Below are 18570 nucleotides of genomic sequence, written 5' to 3' on the forward strand. Positions count from 1 at the left end.
GGCTCTGTCAGCATGGGTGCAATTTTTCCTTTTAAATGTGAATTGGCCTATTTTGACCCCTTCTTAAAAGGAAATAGCCCTTACATTTCTTGTCATGCACTGTACGTGTAGCTTGCTCTAGTTAAAAAAAGGATCGTGTTTTGGTGTAAACGTGTCCCTTATGTCCAAGGGAGCGAGTTGAGGTGACCCCTTGTTTTGGTCTTCTGCTCTCTTCTAGGATTCCTCGTCGCTGTGCTCCCARAAGGGTGGTGTGATAAAACAAGGCTGGCTGCATAAAGCAAATGTAAATAGCACGATCACAGTTACCATGAAGGTAAGATTGATCCTGTGTTATATTTCTTCTGAATTCCTGTGTTAAATTTCTTCTGAATGCCCTTAAGTGCAGAGCAAATCTCTAAAACTAGTGGAGTGCAGCTGTTGAGTTCTGGCTTGGATGGATGTCCATCTCCCTTGCAGAATATCCCAAGTTGCACTGGAAAACCCAGTCTGGAAACAGTCTTAGACCCTTCCTTCCCCAGAATATAGTGCTAATGTGCTTGAAATTGTGACAGGCAAGCTGGTCAGAAAGGTAAAGCACTTTCTAGTGAACCTCAGATTGTTTTTTGAGTGAGCAACTGAGATGCAGAAGAGGAAAGTGGTTTAAATAACTGAAACAGCTGCCCTGCAGAATAGGCTTTCTGAATTGCTAGTTTCTTCCCTGGTAGGAAATATGCATGGAGACCAGCTTTAAATTTAAATGACAAGTCTTTGCTTTAAAAGCAGGGATGATGTCACAGAGAAGGCAGAATTACTGACCTGAAAAGCAACAGCTGCAATATCTGCTGTTCTGTGTTGCACAAAATCCAGCATGAAATTGCCCAGATTCTGCAGTGGAAGTTTTTAATAGCTTCCCCACAGATTTTTGTTGTGGTAATAMGTCAATATCTTCTTTTACCATGCAGCTGTCTTCTTACTATGTAAAGGGAATATTAGGTAGTCGTATTCAACCGTGGACCACTGCAAGGGTCTTTGCTTTTTTTAGAATATTAGTAAATCTTAAAGTCAGTTGTTCTGAGGCTCAATCCAGTAAGTTACATAYGCATGAGAAGTGGAACTAGACAAATCATGCGCTCAAATTTAATTTGAGCTTTAAAAACGACTCCTTGTGAGCTTGAAGGCAGGACTGAACAGGGATTTCTAATCTTCTGCTTTTCTGATTAGCGAGGTCAAAGAGCTGGACATTTCTGCCACTGTCACTTCTGGAGGAGCTGTCATTAATGTTCAAAGCAGTTARTTACGTGCATGCTTCAGTGAGATTCATGTGGTGCTTAATGATGGCCTCGGAGTCCAGCATCTCAGACCCAGCCTTCAGAGATGGTGTCTGAACTACATGGACTTCAGGTCTGTTAATAAGGTCCACAGAGGCTCTAGCCAAACTCAAACAAATTGCACAGAATCAGAGGCCATTTTCTGTTTTGCACCTAAGGCAGGTGTGAGAAATCTAAGGATTTTGGAAGTCTTGTTGGCCCTTTGAGAGGCTGTGGTCCTGCTGCAGAATCAGACCTGCCCATCTTTGGGTGCTGACCCTTTCGTCATCTGTAGCCTGATCAGGGGGATGTGCCCTCTATTATTGGGTTTATATTTTTCCTGCCAAATGATCAAAGCCTTTCGTCAATTATTTCTGCTGGCAGTGCCAAAAATGATAGGCATAGTGTTTGGTGCCTGCTTCTGCATTTCCCTTGAAGAGATTCAGAAGAGTTTCAAATGTTTTGGCATGAAATCTCATACCTCATAAGGTATTAGTCCTGTAAAATCTGGAGAGAGAACTACCAGTACAATGGAGATGCCTCTTGCAATCCCCAGTGCCCTGACTTCCCATATGGTTCTCCTAGTAGTCATCTCCAGCAGCTATGAGAGGCTCACTGTTCCCTAYAGACTGGTTGCACCTTAGCTGCTGCTGAAGTGGACTCCTGAATTATGGTCCAGTGTCTGTTGGACAGACAGAACCAGAGCCAGCTCATGAAAATTTGTAGTTTTCACACAAAAATGCAAGTGTTGCTTGGCTTGCGTTCAGGCTTGCGTTGCTTTGTAAAGATGAAGGAGGCTGGAGCCAGCTGAGAGCTGGCAAGAAGGCTAATTCTGAAAATGAGGCTGTCACTAGGGTTATACAACAGAATGAATACTTACATGGGAGAAACTTTGTGCTTTTGCAGGTATTCAAGAGGAGATATTTTTACTTGTCGCAGCTCACTGATGGCTCCTATATTCTTAATTCCTACAAAGATGAGAAAATATCAAAAGAATCCAAAGGCTGTATTTTCTTGGATGCTTGCAATGACGTTGTTCAGGTAGGTGTGCTTTCTGCATGGCCATGCATGGAGAGATGCTTTGCTCAGAGATGGAARAGCTTCTTTCAGGACTGCAACTGAGAGGTAAAGGGTATGGATTTGCAAACTATCTCAAATCTGATTTGCTTTGTCAGGCAATCTGATTAAAATCCAGGCAAGCAGTTGCATAACGGTGCCATCCCAGGCAGCCAGCAGAAGATACTGCTGTCAGAGTAACATCGAAGGATTTCATTGTGAGCTTATCTGCCTTTTCCCTGCTGTTTGCCTCCTCCACCTGGTTACTGTAGGCCAGGTACCTTCCAGAACGCCSTGAAGTTTGGGGCCAGAGTGAATTGCTGTGAATTCCTCTTGTGCACCTTCCTTGCCTGCTTGTTGCACGCACTGCTTGTTGTTTCTTGGGTTAGGTCCTTGGGATAGCTCCATGCAAACAGGGAGCCCTTTGAGACTTCTCAGAAGTAAAGACCCTACAGGTTTTTAGGAGCAGGACTTTGTGTGGAACTTGATCTTGCTTTGTTCTGCTGGTAKTGAAGTGCAGCAGTAAAGAGCTGCCTTCTGCCATCCAGCCCCTGTGCTGAAGCTCCAAGCACAGAGTGTAGAGGAGCTAGTACAAGACAACATGAATTACCCCAACTGTTTGCTTCATCATAGATGAGTCAGAGCTGTGCATTTCCATAGATACTYGTCTTTCTGAATACTGTACAAGCAATGCACGTTATTAGGCACGTGCCTTGGTGATGTACAGGATGTAATTCCCAGACTGCACCAGATTTACCTGGGCTCCTCATTGGAAAATGCTGTTCGAAGGCCAGCAGATGTCAGAAAATTTGCATTGAGCCATTCTAGCTTTTAGATAAATGCCTGTAAGCATCTTGCAGTGCAGCATTACTTACTATATTAGACAAATTCAGGTCCTGGCTTCCCTGGATAAATTAAAGGTCCCATGACACAAGAAGGAGCTTGGTCCTGTTTCTCCCAGTGCAGCAATTGTGGTTGAGTCTGCTTTGCTTTTGCTACTGGAGCAGCTAGCAACAGAGGCACACACTGCTTATTCTCAGACATATAAAGCTCTTTGCAATTGCTGCAGAAGAGATTCTGTTGTCAAGAAGGATGTATGTAATATTATATGATTTTTTTTCCTTATCTTGATATTTCAGTTTACGATGCCCTTGCTGACAGGAGGTTTGTAACAGGTACTGAGCAGAGCAGCTGAGGAAAGCGTAATGCAAAKCTGGCTCTTTCTTGTGTGTTTGTTCAGTGTCCCAAAATGCGCCGCTACGCGTTTGAGCTCAAGACGATAGATAAGTACAGCCACTATCTCGCAGCTGAAACGGAGCAGGAGATGGAGGAGTGGCTGGTGACTCTCAGAAAGATCATCCAGAGCAATGCCGAGAGTCTGGTGCAAGAGAAGAAAGACACGGTGGAATCTGTGCAAGGTCAGTTTGCAAATAAGTACCTGTATTCACCCTGCTCCAGCAGGATGCAAGCAATCTGCCTGTAGAACCGTTTCCTTTTATCTCTGGATTAATAGGAAGAATTGTGTTAACCACAAGCAGAGTGAAACATGACCCTTCCTCTGGATGGGAAATCCATGGCACAGTTTCAAGACTCCTGGAAAATTGGCCCCAAGATAAAATGCTTCTTTAAAAGGACAGAGATGGGTGTAACTGTACRCTCTGGTACTAGTAATGTATGGGAAAATCGTATTTCTGAGGAATAGAAAGGTCTCCATAATCTGTTCCTGTGCTAGCTATTGTAAACAAATATTGCAGGGTGCTCTCTGGCAGCCAGGAATGAGAGGGTGCCCTTGCAGTCGTCTTGRACATCTTCTATTTTTGTATCCCTGCAGATGATGAATCGAGTACCCAGGGAAAATCAGATAACATYCTGGAGAGCCTGGAGAGGAGCATGCATCCAGAGCTGATGAAGGTATTATGTTTGCAGGGCTCACTTTTCCAGCTCTTTAGCTAGTTTTCTCTCATTTCTCTCATTTCCACAATGTGGAAAAGGATTTTGCACATTCTGTGACATGCTGCAGGTCAATCCCAAACTGCAGCTCCAGGGGAGCACCAGATGCTGCTGCCATCTCTAGCACTTTGTCTGCCCAAGGATGGAGCTAGGATAGCTCCTAGGGCGCCTAGGATATCTGTGGGACTGCCCCACAGATAACTCTGCACTCCTCATCTCCAAGAGTGGGGCTTCTTCACCAAGAACAACCAGATTTACTGCTCGTGTAGGGACACTGTGCTTAGTCTTGGTTGCTCCTGCTCCACAGGAGTGACTGTCCTGAATAAGATTGCTGAGCAGAAGTTATATGGCACCTTATGTTGTATGTGATACAGAGAGTAGCTGCTGCCTTCTATCTCTTTTTCTCATTTAGCAGAGCCACTTGGCTCTAGTCACCATGCAGTGCTTACGGGTGCAGCTGAGAYGCCTTGCATCATCTCACATATCACACACAGGACCTGCAAAATGCTTATTTTGTTTTGCATCTATTCTTTCCAAACAAAAAAGCTTGCATCTGTGTGGCCAGGCACTAATATCAATGCTTTCCTTTGTCCTAGTATGGAAGAGAAACAGATCAGCTGAATAAACTGAGCAGAAATGATGGACGACAAAACCTCTTTTCTTTTGACCCAGAAGTCCAGGTAAACGTGCCCCTGTTCCTCTGTCTATAGGAGCCTCCTTGGCAATTTGCCTCCCCTGTTGCAGCCTTCACCTGCAGATGCAGAGTCTCTCTTGGTGGAATGGGGACTAGAAGTGCAGCCCACGCCCCTGGCAAAGAGCACAACAAGCAGGATGTCTGTGCCCTCCTCCCTGGGGCGTCAGAAAGAACTGAACATGTCACTGCTCAGCTGGTAACCCCAAAAGAAGGGAGCACCCACAACAGTGCCCTGCGTGGCCTCTTTCCAGCTTTCCTGCTTTCTGTGCACCTACTGAATTACAAATCCACCCTCTGGGCCTTTGAGCTGCACGGGTTCAGTGTGACCACAGCACAGGGCTGTGACGTTAAACATGGCCATAGGGGGTTATAGGGACAGCCCCACGTTGCAGAGAGCTTACAATGCAGGGTGGAACACAACATTTAAAAAAGCCACATGCTGTTTTCATTGCACTGGGGTATCGCTGACGATCTGGCTTGCTTTCTTCTCAGCGTTGACGTCTTTGGTGACCTCTCTGCCCAGGCCCACGTGTGGGATTTCAGTGGAATGAGTTGCAATTGTTAGCACAGTTTTAGAGAATTGTTCCAAGTTGTTTCATCGTTTCTGGTTTTCTTTCTGATGTGCCTTAGCTCGTTCACACCTGTGAAAAAGAACATTCTGGTTTAACAGGAAAACGCAATTAGTTTTTTGAAGGTTTTAGTTACACGAAGCAAGCTTTTGTCTTGCTGTTTCTTCAGGATCTTTGCCCCAGGTTTATCTTTTATCCTTTGTGTCATGCGGGAGGTTTTTTTGCAGAGAAATATTGAAAAGTTTCCTATATTCTAGACAGATGATGATAGTGGAAATCTCCTTTAGTGGCGTGCACAGAGTTTAATATACATTTTTTTTTCCTACCCAAATTTAGGGCTAAACTGGCTGTGCCCTCTGTGTACACAGAGCTCTTCATTATGGTGTGGGTCAAAGTCAGAGCTGTTGTGAGCAGAGCTCCAAGATCATTGCCCCAGTCAATGCTGGTGTTTATGCTGGCATGCCTCGTGCTAAGAAAACGGGCAGAGACAACATATACCTGCAAGGTCCTTTCCCCCTAGAAAGGAAATTGGAAGAACAATGGAAAAACTTCCCCAGGAATTGGGTAAACAATTGCAGGCTGTTTCGCTGAAGTTACTTGACTGTGAGAAAGCAGCGCCCTGGGTTTGGCGTGCTGGTCTCTGCAGGATGTGAGAGGGAATAAACAGCAGGATTGTGCCAGGTCCTCCCGGGAAGATGTGCTGCTATGGTGGGGTGTTTGGTGCCTGTGATCCTAGTCCAGCAGGGAGTATATATGGTGAGGGCTGAGGATCTTTCTCTCACAGTATTTGGGCTGCGTGTTTGGCTGCTGTCTGAGAAGGTTTATGTCAAGGCACACACCAGCCGTGGATATTCTAGGTTAGGAAAGACATGATTATAATGAAGACAGTTGGATTTTCCAGACATTTCTGCAGTCTTTGCTGTTTCCAACCATGCAGGTTATCACCATGCTAGAAACACCTTATGGTTTGAGAAGTTTGAGATGTTCTTCACAATCCCAATGGCTTGTGCCTTCTCTCTATTTCAGGCACAGAGACCGTCTTTAAAGTAGTCAGATCTTCAAAGTGGAAGATACTTTTCTGGCTGTAACGACGGCTTATGTTCTGCTTTCTTCCCCAAGCTCTAAATGGTATTTGGGAAGATCCCCAGGGTTACAGCAAAGCAGGAAGGAACTGAAATCATACTGAGGTTTAGTTTTCTGTGCTCTAAAAACCAGATGGCTAAAAATCTATGCATTCTCATGAATTCATATTCTGAACACATTTGTGTAACATCACCGAATGGCACTCATTTGTGAATGTCCTGTACTTCTGTACCACTTGAAAAAAAACAATGGTTAAAATACTATTAGCTGTGATGTGATCCCTTAACATTACTCATTTTCATTTTTAATGAGACCAGGTTTTTTGTTTGCTGTCTAGAGGCTGGACTTCTCCGGAATCGAGCCAGACGTGAAGCCGTTTGAGGAGAAGTGCAGCCGGCGATTCGTGGTGCTCTGCCAAGACTTGTCCCTCAACCTCCTCGCTCAGCTCAACGACAGGTCGGAAGGAGGCCCCACCAACGTAAGGACAGCTCTGGCCTTGCCAGCTTTGCCTTCTTTGCCCGTCTCGAGCACAAAAACATATGGCAGGTTGATGTGGATGGATAAAAATGTCCTATTCTGCCTTGAGCTCTGAAGGGACCTGAACTTGGTGCTAGGTCCTGACATGCCCTTGGTCCACCAGGAACTGGGACCACTCTGAAACCAGCAGTTTGGTGGCACTGGGGTTTGAGGAGCACATGTCAGCGAGGTTCYGGGCCCCTGTTAAAATCCTTTTTGGTGAATGACTAAGCTCTATCTCCAAACCACTCACTGCTGTGTTTTATTTCATTTCCCCTAACATAAGGAGTTTCCCTCTTCTGGGGCTTTCTTCTGACTCTCAGCCTGCCTGCATTCATGGCCATTTTAATATGTGCATTTATTTTAGTGCTGATGTGTTTTAGCTTAAAAAGCTCTTCCCTGGCTTTTGTGAGCCTGTGATGTCTGCAAAGAGCAGTCGTGTCTCTGCTTAGCCTTTGTTCTGCCAGGCTCTGGCAGACCAGAGAGCAGACCAGGCTCTTCCAGTCTTCCCTCCCAAGACAAATTCCATATTCACTAGTCCTGCWCTCCCTCCAAGTTGTCCAAAACAGCAGATAGCATCACAAGAGAGGCAGAGCCACAGGGAGTTCCCGGTCTCTGCAGATGGCACCTTATCTGATATTTGTTAGAAATGCAAAAGCTTTTTTCACGATGGTTGCACACTGGTGCTCACGGTCCTCATGGGATCAGCTGGTGCAGCAAGCTGAGCGCTCTGCCCACGGCAGAGATTCCCGTTATTAATCCCTAATCACACCCAGCGCAGGACCTAATCATTTTCAGTATAGATGTAATACCTCCGAGTTGTGCTGTAATGTCTCAGGAACGCTGCTATCTTCAGGCCTTCACTTTTATCTTCGCATGAAAGCATGCCTGCTAGGGTCTTCTGAACTAAAAATACGCAGAACCGTTGGCACTTGCGTTGTGCTGCGAAGGTCAACAGCTACAAAGCGCGTTCAGCTTGGTGCGAGACTGCCTCCTGAGAGGCAAATCTTGCCCTTGCAGTTACATAACACTCTTCACCTTGCATCTGAGCTTGTCAGGAGGGAGGTGGTTTGTGCTGCCTTTCCTTCTGTGCCCCAGTGCTAGYGACCAGCAAACGCTTTGTGCGTCTTGATAGCAGGTACCTGAAGATGGACAATGCTGAGCTAATTTGCTTTGGGACAGTGACATAGTGATCTTTAGCATGTGAATATAAACACTCTTCAGCTGAATTATTTCTTGTTGTGAAGGATAAACAGTTTTAGCTGATGGATCAGGGTCATATTTTCTTCCTGACCTCATAGCTTACCATTTACATAACCCCGCTCTATGGATTCCCCTCTTAATTTATTAGTGGCTTTAAAATAAACTTTGTTTAAATTAACTAGACTACAATGCAAGAATATGCAACAAAACATGTATATATTTATAGAGCAAGTAAGTACAGAGCATTTGTAAGAATCTTTTCAAGGTAAAAAACTGATACTCAAAACCRAAGGGACAAATGGATGCAAAGGACAAACTCAGTGGGCAAAGCAATGCAATATTCTTGAGCCTGTACCATACATCTTTTTGACATATGCATTCAATCAAACTTCTAGGTGGAGCCCTTTTTCCTGAGCTTGGCATTATTTGACCTGAAAAATAATTGCAAGATTTCTGCTGACTTCCATGTGGACTTGAACCCTCCGTCTGTCCGTGACATGTTGCTGGATAACTCCACACCTGGGGCAGAGGGCTCCAAGGGACGATCGCCGGGCGAGAATCTTGTTCATGGAGTCCCCGAGTCTCATCTGCGCTACATAAAGCGGGTAAAGGAGTGACTTTCTCCCCTCCATCTGCCTCTCTGTTGGTGCTGGGGCTGAGTGRGTCTTGCGTGGGCTGCAGGAGGGGAGCAACGAGTGGTTGGGTGCCAAGTCTGACAGGTGGGATGTCTGCTTTCTGACAGCCTGCCGTCTGTGTGTTGTAGGGTGTTTTCTCCGTGACTGACCCGCACGTGGAAATCTTCCTGGTGGCCCGCGTGGAGAAGGTGCTGCAGGGCAGCATTACGCACTGTGCAGAGCCGTACATGAAGAACTCCGACCCGGGAAAGGTATTTGATGGGGCTCTAGGAGTATCTTGGTGATGCTGGCTGCTGCTCCAGGGAGTCGAGTGGTCTGGAACATGGGATGTTTCTGCTGTTTTTGAACTTTCCTTCTGACAAATATTGGTCTTCACCCGTTCTGCTACTTGTGCTCTTCCCAGCCAGGCTATCTTGGGGGAACTCAGTTCCTTCCCCGATAGAAGATTAAAAAAAAAAACAAACTTTCAGAAAGAGTGAAGCAGTTGGAGCAGGGAGGCCTTTCCCCATAGMACATCAGCAAGGTAGCAGCAAAGCAGGTCACTTCACACCCTGAGATAGGAGTGAAGCATTCGTTGCTGCATTCAGTTCCCAGACCATTTCTTAGTTCCTTCCCCCTGGATTGCCACAGCGATGTTTTAGTAGCAGCAAAACATGAGCTTTCCCCTTTTCTCTGCTCATCCTGCCTCCCTCATGCTTTGTGGAGGATGATGTGGCCATATGGGGGAACATATGCAATCGGTGCTCGTTGAGAGGCTCTGGTCCTGCCTCCGTTAGGCTCTGCGTGCCAGACAGAGYTGATGAAGCCTTTCTGCAGCTGGTAAAAGCAGGAAAATTGAAGTATGTCAGGGCATCTCMTCAACGCTAGCTTTCCCTTTGAACATTTTGTAGACCTATGAAGAAYGAGCCAATTACAGTCAGATTTGGAAAATACGCTAGTTAGAACCTTTTATAACTGACAGTATAATGTAGAATTGAGAGGAGTTTGAATGTGACTGTGCCTTTTATATCTTTGCAAAAGTAATAAGTGTGCACCTTGTGAAGTGACAGTGATTTTTCTATCAACTGTTTAAGCAATTGTTGCATGTCTGCATATTGTGGAACACAGAGTTTCTTCTCCCCGGAGAGCGTGACATTCCTTATTCCTTTCCCAGGATGACGTGGGAGCAGTGGCGCACGTTGACCTTCTCTCTCATTTCTTGCAGACTGCCCAGAAGGTCCATAAGATGGCCAAGCAGGTGTGCAGCCGCCTGGGGCACTACAGGATGCCCTTCGGCTGGGCTGCCAGGTTAGTGGTTTCGGGCTGMGCTTTGGCCGCTGTGGGAGTTTTATCTGGGAGGATCTCAGGCTAAATGGGCGGCRAGCCAGATTGCTGGAGTCGCTGAAGTTGCATGGAGGCAACAGAGGGCAGAATCTGACTCTGGTTCCTGAGACAGAATTTGGATCGGCTTGAAATACTCCATCTAGAATTAGAAACAAACTGTTGAAAAGTAAACAGTGCTGGGAAGACAGTAACCTTCCTGTTGACCTGTGGCTACTGGTATTAGGGCAGAACATTCCTGGGGACAAGTTCCCTAACCTCTCCCTTTCCACTATGGCAGTTGGTGCAGAAATGCCCTCCTGGCACCAGCTATTGCTGGGGGTGGGATAAGAGTGGAGGACCTCCTGGTCCAGCTACAGCCATSAGCTGAGGAATGCCCCCCATCTTTCTAAATAATGTTTTTGGGAGACAGTGTTGCCATTCCTCACTATTAGTTTATCAGTCACACTCAAAGTACATCCCTCCTAATAGAGGCAGGTAGTACAGGCAAGTTCATCACCCTGTTGCTGCCTCCTATTGCTGCATTGCTGTTTGACTRTAGGAATTGTAATGACCTAAGAGCACCAGATGACTATCGCATGGGGCTGTGATTTCACAGTGAACTGCTCACCCTGTGCATTCTTGAGCTGGCTTTTCCTGTGGCATTTGCTGCTCAGCCTCAGGACCGTGTTTCAGGGATGCACTTCATTAACTCATTCTCAGGAGCCAATGCACAGCCCATGCAGAGCCCCAACACTTTTGAGGGCTTCRTGGTGTCTGTATGTGTGCATCAACTGGGATAGGATTTGTTCCTGCTGCAGGAGGAGCTGCATTCAGAGACTGAGAAAAGGAGCACACAACAGCCTGGTGTGGGGAACTGTGTCACTCTGCATCCCTGAAGCTGCTTCCTTGTGAGCTTCAGAAAGGCAGCAGGTTTAATGATCCTGCCGTACACAGATAGCTGCTCTCTTTACATTCCAGGGCAAAGAAGCAAGTGTTCATGCAAGGAGCAGTACAATACTCTGCTTTGGGTTCAGAAGGAAACTGATGCTCGTCCTCAGACTTGTCTTCACTGAGTGCTCCTTTCCTGGAATGTTTTCCAGGCTCTTGGCCTGTATGGGGATGAGCATCAAGAAAGATAATTTACCATTTGGCCTTAGAGGAAGAGGGGTGAAATGAGTGATGCCACAGGCAGTTTTATGCAACAGGCGAAGGTCTGGGTGGTGCTTGATGGGAGCTGGAGGTATTTAGAACAGYTACAAATCCTGATATCGCAAAAATATCAGATATCTTCCTATTTACCAACATGGAGGAAATCTGTCCCCTTTCTTTTGCAGGCCAGTTTTTAAAGATTCACAGGGAACTCTGGATTCTGAAGGAAAATTCTCCCCTCTGTACAAGCAAGACAGCAGCAAGCTTTCAAATGAAGATATGCTRAAGCTTTTAGCAGAGTATAAGAAGTAAGTGCAAGAGGCCGATGCAGAGGCTGAGTAGACATTTTAATATACATTTTTAAACAGTGAGTGTAAGCATGAGATGACAATTTCTAAAATACTCAGAGTAACAAAAAGCCCTGCTGATCTTTTCAGCACATTAATTTTCAAGACTCATGTKCTTGTTCCTTTCTCCCTGATGCAGACCAGAGAAGACAAAACTGCAAGTCATTCCAGCCCAGTTAAATATTGTCATCAAAGACATCCCACTAGACTTCACAAGTAAGGAGCTTGGATCTGAAGATAAGTWCTGGTGGTGCTGGTCCTTTGGTGTTAATGGAGGGGTTTTGCTGTTGCATTAAAAAGGAGTATCTTATGGCTGCAGTAAGAGATGAGTGGTTCTCATTGGTGACAACTGCTGACTCCAGAGCCTTTCTGGTGGATTCTGTGGAAGGGCATGATCCAAACACAAAGCTTTACTTTAGGGGTGCATACACTTCGCAGTTTGGTCGTCACATCCTAAATCTAAAGGAAACCCCTCTCTGCTTTCTGCTGTTAATTTTACAGCAGTCTCGTGTAGCATTTTTCATCTGTAGCACCAGAGGGCCCCACAGATATGGTCAGTGATTCCCTACTTTGCATATGAGGAAACCAAGACAAAGAAAGGACTYGGGACCTGTTCAGTGCCTTCTCCTGGGACTGGGGCAGCTCCTGTCACAGGTTCTCTAATCAAGGACTCCATATGAAGGGTTTTCTGCTAAACTTCATTGTTTTGGTTCTTTCTGAAGGCTATCACTTGGGCTGCTCTCTCCCTTGTGATGGATGCTTCAGTCAGGTTATGTTTGCATCACTTGTATAGTGTGTGTGTAACACACTTGTATAGTGTGTTTGCATCACTTGTATAGTGTGTACACACACTATGCTATACTATAGATATATATTTTAAAAAGTAATTTAATAGATCAAATTCTTGGAGGTGTCAAGCTGCAAATCCCGTGATGGATTGGGCAGGGCAGTGACCCCAGCCCAGACATAGATAGTTCATAAGACCCTCTGGCTTTGCCCAGAACTATAGGAAAGTGCCACTTTCTTGCTATCCTCTCCTTGCAAGGAGAGCAGAGAGAAATAGAGCCCCTACACTCATCTTTAGTCAGTATTGCTAATGCCACGGATATTGTGTCATCAAGAGGATATTCTTCTCTGATCACTCTAAAGAGAGTGRGACAAATCCTGCTGCCTAGTCAGCACACATGACTCTGGCTAACAGAAGTGAGTGCTCAGAAGCAATGACAGAATTTCAGACCCACAAATTTCCTGTCACGTTAGCTGTACTTACCAAGTTTGTCAGCCAAATGCCCATCTGGGTTTTCCTTCCCTTCTAGATTGCGTCACRGCTTCTTACATCCCTATAAAGCCTTTTGAGAAGAGCTGTGAGAACGTTGCAGTTGAAGTGGAGGAGCTCGTCCCAGAAGTTGCCAAATACTGTTACCCCTTCACTGTCTACAAAAACCACCTCTACGTCTACCCCTTGCATTTGAAGTATGAGAACCAGAAGGTTTTTGCAAAGGTGAGCAACCCAGAAGGCAGCCTGCAGGCACATGCAGCACGGGCCAGGGTGGCACTGCTCAGCTGTAGCAATAGCTCATTCTCCTCCCTCATTTCAGGCAAGGAATATTGCTGTCTGCATTGAGTTCAGGGATTCGGATGAAGCTGATGCTAAGCCATTGAAGGTGGGTGCCTCTTGTTTCTAAGGATTTGGAGTTGCTTGCAGTTATGTAGCCTCCTGAGGAGGACAACAGAAAAACACTGAGCTCTGTTGCTGACTCTTCTGATTTGATCAGATAGTTCATTATGACAGATGCCCTGAATCCAGCTTCTCCTTTTTCATTCCAGTGTATATATGGCAAACCTGGAGGTCCTCTCCTGACTACAAATGCGTATGCTGCTGTGCTGCATCACAACCAAAGTCCAGAGTTTTACGATGAGGTAAAATCAAAACAGAGAAATAGCAAACTTGCCTGGATGCTGCAAAGTCAACTGGCTTTTTAGGATGCTTCTTTTTCCAGGGCTGGGCAAAATGAGGGTACAAATAATTTCCAGGTCTTTGTCTCAGTAGAAGGGCTCAGCAAAACCCTTTTGACTTGCTCAGTTCTTAATGCCAGTTTGTTTTCTGCTGTCTTTATTGTCACGCTTTGTGCACTCCAGTCACACACCCCCATTAATAAGTAATGAGCAAATGTGATGGAAATGTTAGCTAAGAGTAATCTAAGATGGGTAGAAACATGTCTTGTGTAACTCAGTACAACATAAGATTTGTGAAATAAAATGGAACTTAAAGTATTACTCCACAATTAAAAATACAGTCTTATCTAYCATGGTATCATTTTAGATTAAAATTGAGCTTCCAATTCACCTCCATCAAAAGCATCATTTGCTTTTCACCTTCTATCATGTCAGCTGTGAAATTAATACAAAGACAACATCGAAAAAACAAGACACCGTTGAAACTCAAGGTATGTTCACTGCTTAAATTGCTTCTATTGGAATGTAGGAAGCCAAAAATGGAATAAATGTAGGGACATGAGAAAAAAAATATTAAAATACTAGCTTTATGATTTTTTTTTCAAATGACCTAATWCAAATGCTGAATCTAAACTAGATTAACTGGATTTTTTTTTTCCTGCACCCTGGCAACTGTTTCTGTGTCTTGACTTGGTTTCATCCAAGAGCAATGAGTCCTATTGTGAGTCAAGTCGCCAACAAGAGCTTGGTGCAAGATCAGKGCCTGAGGGGCTGATTTTGCCTGCACTGAGTGTGTTGAAGTGACTGAGCACACCTGTTTTGGATGGGACCACTTGCAGCCAGTCTACTGAGCAACCCTCATCCTGCTGCACGAGCCTTATGGACCTTCTCTGTCCCTGAATCCACTTCTGGGCTGCTGAGATCATGGTTGTGCWGTGTCTGGATTCATACACTAAGTCCTTGGGTGAAAAGTGCTTTAACAAGGCTGACACGATTGATCCCAGCCTAGTTGAAGCCACTTGCACTGCTGTGGGTTGGACTTCCTCGTAGTGAGACACAACTCTTACCTAAGCTTAAGATAGCAGTACCCAAGTGATGCATGTTTAATTTTGGACCATTGATTGCCTCCACAGTGGGATTCGCCTGGGTCCCATTGCTGAAGGATGGACGGATTATCACTTTGGAGCAGCATTTGCCTGTTTCATCCAACCTTCCACCTGGCTACTTGGGCCTTGGAGACACAGAGTCACGAAGGGTAGGAAATCATTTATGGGCTTAAACATAACAGAAAGAAGGTGACTGGCCTTTTATTACATCTGTAAATTCTGGGCTTACGTTTGTGTTTTGCACATTTTTGGCACAATTACCTGTTCAGGGAAGCATTCCCTGGATGCATGATTGGGAAGATTCCTATTGCAGTCAAACCCTTGAAACTTCTGGTTGTTAGGGATGGGAACCACGACACTTCTATTTTGTTTTTCATGGTTATAAGGGCTGCAAAGACTGTTTTTTGGTGGACACATGTGCAACACTTGGTGTGTAGCTACAGCTGCATCACTGGTGTTTGTGCCAGGGAGTGTCCTGTTCTTCCACCCCACGCGATGTCTTCTCATCACACGTCTGTGCGTGAAGCCACTTTCTCACAACAGTCTGAAACCAAATGCCTCGGTGTTGTCTGTTCGCAGCAGTCCAGTGTGGATGCGAGGTGGGTGGATGGAGCAAAGCCACTGTTTAAAATCAAAATCCTTCTGAACTCCACCATTTACACCCAGGTAAGTTGAGCACCTCGTTCCTAAAGACTCCTGACAAATGCAGAGGAAATAACTGCTGAATGTACTGCTGCTGGGGCTGTGGGAAAGGRGTATCCGGGTTTGTGGAGCAGCACTGAGATATTTCTTTAGCAGCAGATCTGGGATCACTTTCAGGGAGTTGGTCCTTTGGGTCAATGTGATGAGGTGACWGTGTGACTGAGCCCTGGGAATGGCTGGTGTTTCTTGGCTGACTGCACTGCAACTGGCACGACCAAGAAAATCTTTGAGGAAAAGARCTGCTTAGATGGTGCAAAAGAGCAAAGAGCTGCTAGAGGTGGGAGGTTTCCCCAGGGATTTGTCTCTTCACTAAATTAAGGGGAAAAAAAAGTTTTTGGACAGCAGCAGACACTTTTCACAGGAAAGCAGAGCCCTAATTTACCTTTAAAATCAGTTGAGGCCGTTTTGTGCGGTYGCTGTGTGCAGTGCTCCCTTATGGTGGGGATGTACTTCCCCGRGCTTCTCGTGAAGTGCACCAGATTTCCCCACACGTGCTCCGGGCCACCTCCCGTCTTCACTGCCCCCGGGGGAAAGCCCTTGGCCTGGCTCCTTGGCCTGTGCTAGACACAGTCAGTATCATCTRCGTTCACTGCATTTTGTTTTCAGTGTTGTCTAAGCCTGGTTTGGGGTCTTACTGGTTCTGCTTCTCCAAGGCACTCTTGGATGGGATCAGAACTCAGGGTAGGGCAATCAGGGCAGCATTTTAACATGGCAGCAATTTGTGCTTAATCTTGAAATTGGTTGGGAGCTAGAGGCTGGCAGTGACTGAGAACCTTGGGAAAGGCAGGAAGCAGTGCCATAGTCCAGGAAAACGGCACAGGGGGACCCAGGCAGTGCCAGAGCTAATGACATGGAGCTTGCTGCTGCAGCTGTGCCAGCAGATTTGCAGGTAGAAGCTGTAAGGGCTGGCTAAGGCTGTTGCACTGAACTTAATTTTTTTTTTTTTCCTCTCTTCCAGGACATGCATTTGCACAAATTCTTCCAGTACTGCCAGCTGGTTCAAGCGGGAGCTAAAGAAGTGCCAGGAGACCTTRTTAAATACTTAAAGGTGAACAGTGTCTTCCAGTGCACTTTGTTTATATTTTTATGGGCCATCGGACCCCTGCCCATGTAGACCCATGCACTCCCTGCAGCATCCAGGCCTGGTGCATTGTGCAAAATCCTTACCTTCTCCCTTGCTTACTGACCGAAGTGCTGCTGTTTGCATACCAGTTTGCAAGAGATACAAGCAGGCAGATAGCACCACTCATGGCAAAGCCTCTGCCTGGAGGGCTTGGGCACTCCTGAGTAGGCAGCCTGCAGGAGCTGCAAGAGCCTTCTCCACTTGCTGCATTTAACCTGATTTAAACCTTTGTTTTCAGGAATTTTTCCATTTAACACAGGATTCTTGTTCAGGCAGAAAAGGATTTGTGAGATTGTATTGATTCAGTTGCTTTGAATCGTAGATGATCTGTGACCTTGACCTAGCTTTTTGGCATTCCAAGCAGCATGAGTAAGGAGGAACAGGTCCAAGGAAAGCTTCTGCAGGGAATAATTTTCTTGGCTGTTTTCTGTCCTTTTTTCTYTTCTGAACAGCCTGTTTTCAATGTGCTGCTCTAGCAACAGCCCCGCTTACAGTGGTAGGGATTTATCATCACAGAGTTACTGGGTGTGTTTCAGATAACATATAAATATTTTAAGTAATAAAAATAATTACTTTTTTTAAGCCAAGCATTAAAACAGTAGTTGCCTTTGAGAGCAATGGAACTGGTTAGGTCCTGCCTGGCCACAGGGATCTCCCTGCAGCCTTGCAAGGAGAGAGACATTTACATGCTAACTGCAAGKTAGGGCCTGCTGCCACCAATATCCTTATTATTTAAATACTTCGTTAATTTAAATACCTCAATACAGATTTAAGAACCTTTCTTTAGATTTGCAAATTTGAAATGAAGCACAGGGTCTTCACAGACTTGTACCTTGAAACTCAAGGTGAAATAAGATGTCTAGGGGATGGCTGAAGGGTATATGCAATCAGATGAGCTTGACTTTCACTTAGTGGTTCCTATTTCCAATATCAAATCATGTTTGGAGGAAAGACTTGCAGCAAGTAATTGGATGTCAAGTTCACTTGCTCCAAAGGCACTTGTGGAAATAGAATTTGATCACTTTGGAAAACCGTCCCAAGTGACAAAGAGAGCTGGGAACAGAAATTCAGCCTTAAACTTTGGATTACTGTGGTGGTTGTCTCTAAAGCAGGGTTCATCACCCACTGTACAATAAGCACACACAAGGTCAAAGGATTTAAGTCATTCCTGGACAGAGATGGGTGCTAGGTGATATTCCATAAAACACCAAAAACAACCAACACCATTCTAAAAACACCCAAAACAGCTTGGTATACTCATTATTTATACAGTTGCTGTTAACAGATTCTTCTTCTGCCTCCCTGGCATTTGGTCTCAGGAACTTGCAGGGTTCTGGGACATAGGGGTCATATCATACCATGTAACCTCTATTTAAGTCATAGCTACCTGTACAAATATGAGAGAATCACAGAACGGTTAATGTTGGARTGGACCTCTAGAGGTCATCTCRTCCAACCCCCCTGCTCCAGCAGGGACACAATTAATACCTGCCATGAGTGATTCATATTGTTCCCTGAAGGSTCTATGAGTAAGCAATGGTGGAGGTCCAAGTCCTCCTGCCCTCTGACAGGCTGAAGCCCACACCCAGAAGCATTTGCTAATGCCTGTCCTATTGCCACAGAAATGTCTGTGGACTTATAAATATTTCACAACATCTGTAAAATATTGAACTAAAAATGTCTGTGTTTTGAACATTTGTTTTAGTGTTTGCACGCCATGGAGATCCAAGTAATGATTCAGTTTCTACCTGTAATTCTTATGCAACTATTTAGAGTCCTTACAAATGTGACCCAGGAAGATGAAGTAGCCGTCAACTGCACCATGTGAGTGTCTGGTAAACCATCCATCTTTCTTCAGTCACAAATGCAAAGCCACAAACTACAGTGCAAATA

At 45.3% G+C, this 18570-nt stretch overlaps 1 protein-coding gene across 1 annotated transcript in view; it reads left to right on the forward strand.

Moving 5' to 3' along the window:
* Positions 1-18570, forward strand: part of DOCK11 (dedicator of cytokinesis 11) — a 74549-nt gene that overhangs the window by 21328 nt on the left and 34651 nt on the right. Inside the window, exons 6-24 of the mRNA XM_026038908.1 lie at positions 218-313; positions 2193-2327; positions 3583-3760; positions 4174-4253; positions 4889-4972; positions 6976-7116; positions 8753-8962; positions 9121-9243; positions 10197-10279; positions 11629-11751; positions 11930-12006; positions 13107-13291; positions 13389-13454; positions 13618-13710; positions 14114-14237; positions 14880-15001; positions 15432-15518; positions 16513-16602; positions 18383-18501. Coding sequence (XP_025894693.1) covers positions 218-313; positions 2193-2327; positions 3583-3760; positions 4174-4253; positions 4889-4972; positions 6976-7116; positions 8753-8962; positions 9121-9243; positions 10197-10279; positions 11629-11751; positions 11930-12006; positions 13107-13291; positions 13389-13454; positions 13618-13710; positions 14114-14237; positions 14880-15001; positions 15432-15518; positions 16513-16602; positions 18383-18501 — 2216 coding nt within the window. The remainder of the gene's footprint in view (positions 1-217; positions 314-2192; positions 2328-3582; positions 3761-4173; positions 4254-4888; positions 4973-6975; positions 7117-8752; positions 8963-9120; positions 9244-10196; positions 10280-11628; positions 11752-11929; positions 12007-13106; positions 13292-13388; positions 13455-13617; positions 13711-14113; positions 14238-14879; positions 15002-15431; positions 15519-16512; positions 16603-18382; positions 18502-18570) is intronic.

The sequence above is a fragment of the Nothoprocta perdicaria genome, unplaced genomic scaffold, assembly GCF_003342845.1.
Source record: "Nothoprocta perdicaria isolate Ctin4 unplaced genomic scaffold, notPer1 scaffold_22, whole genome shotgun sequence".
In the NCBI taxonomy this organism is placed as follows: domain Eukaryota; kingdom Metazoa; phylum Chordata; class Aves; order Tinamiformes; family Tinamidae; genus Nothoprocta; species Nothoprocta perdicaria.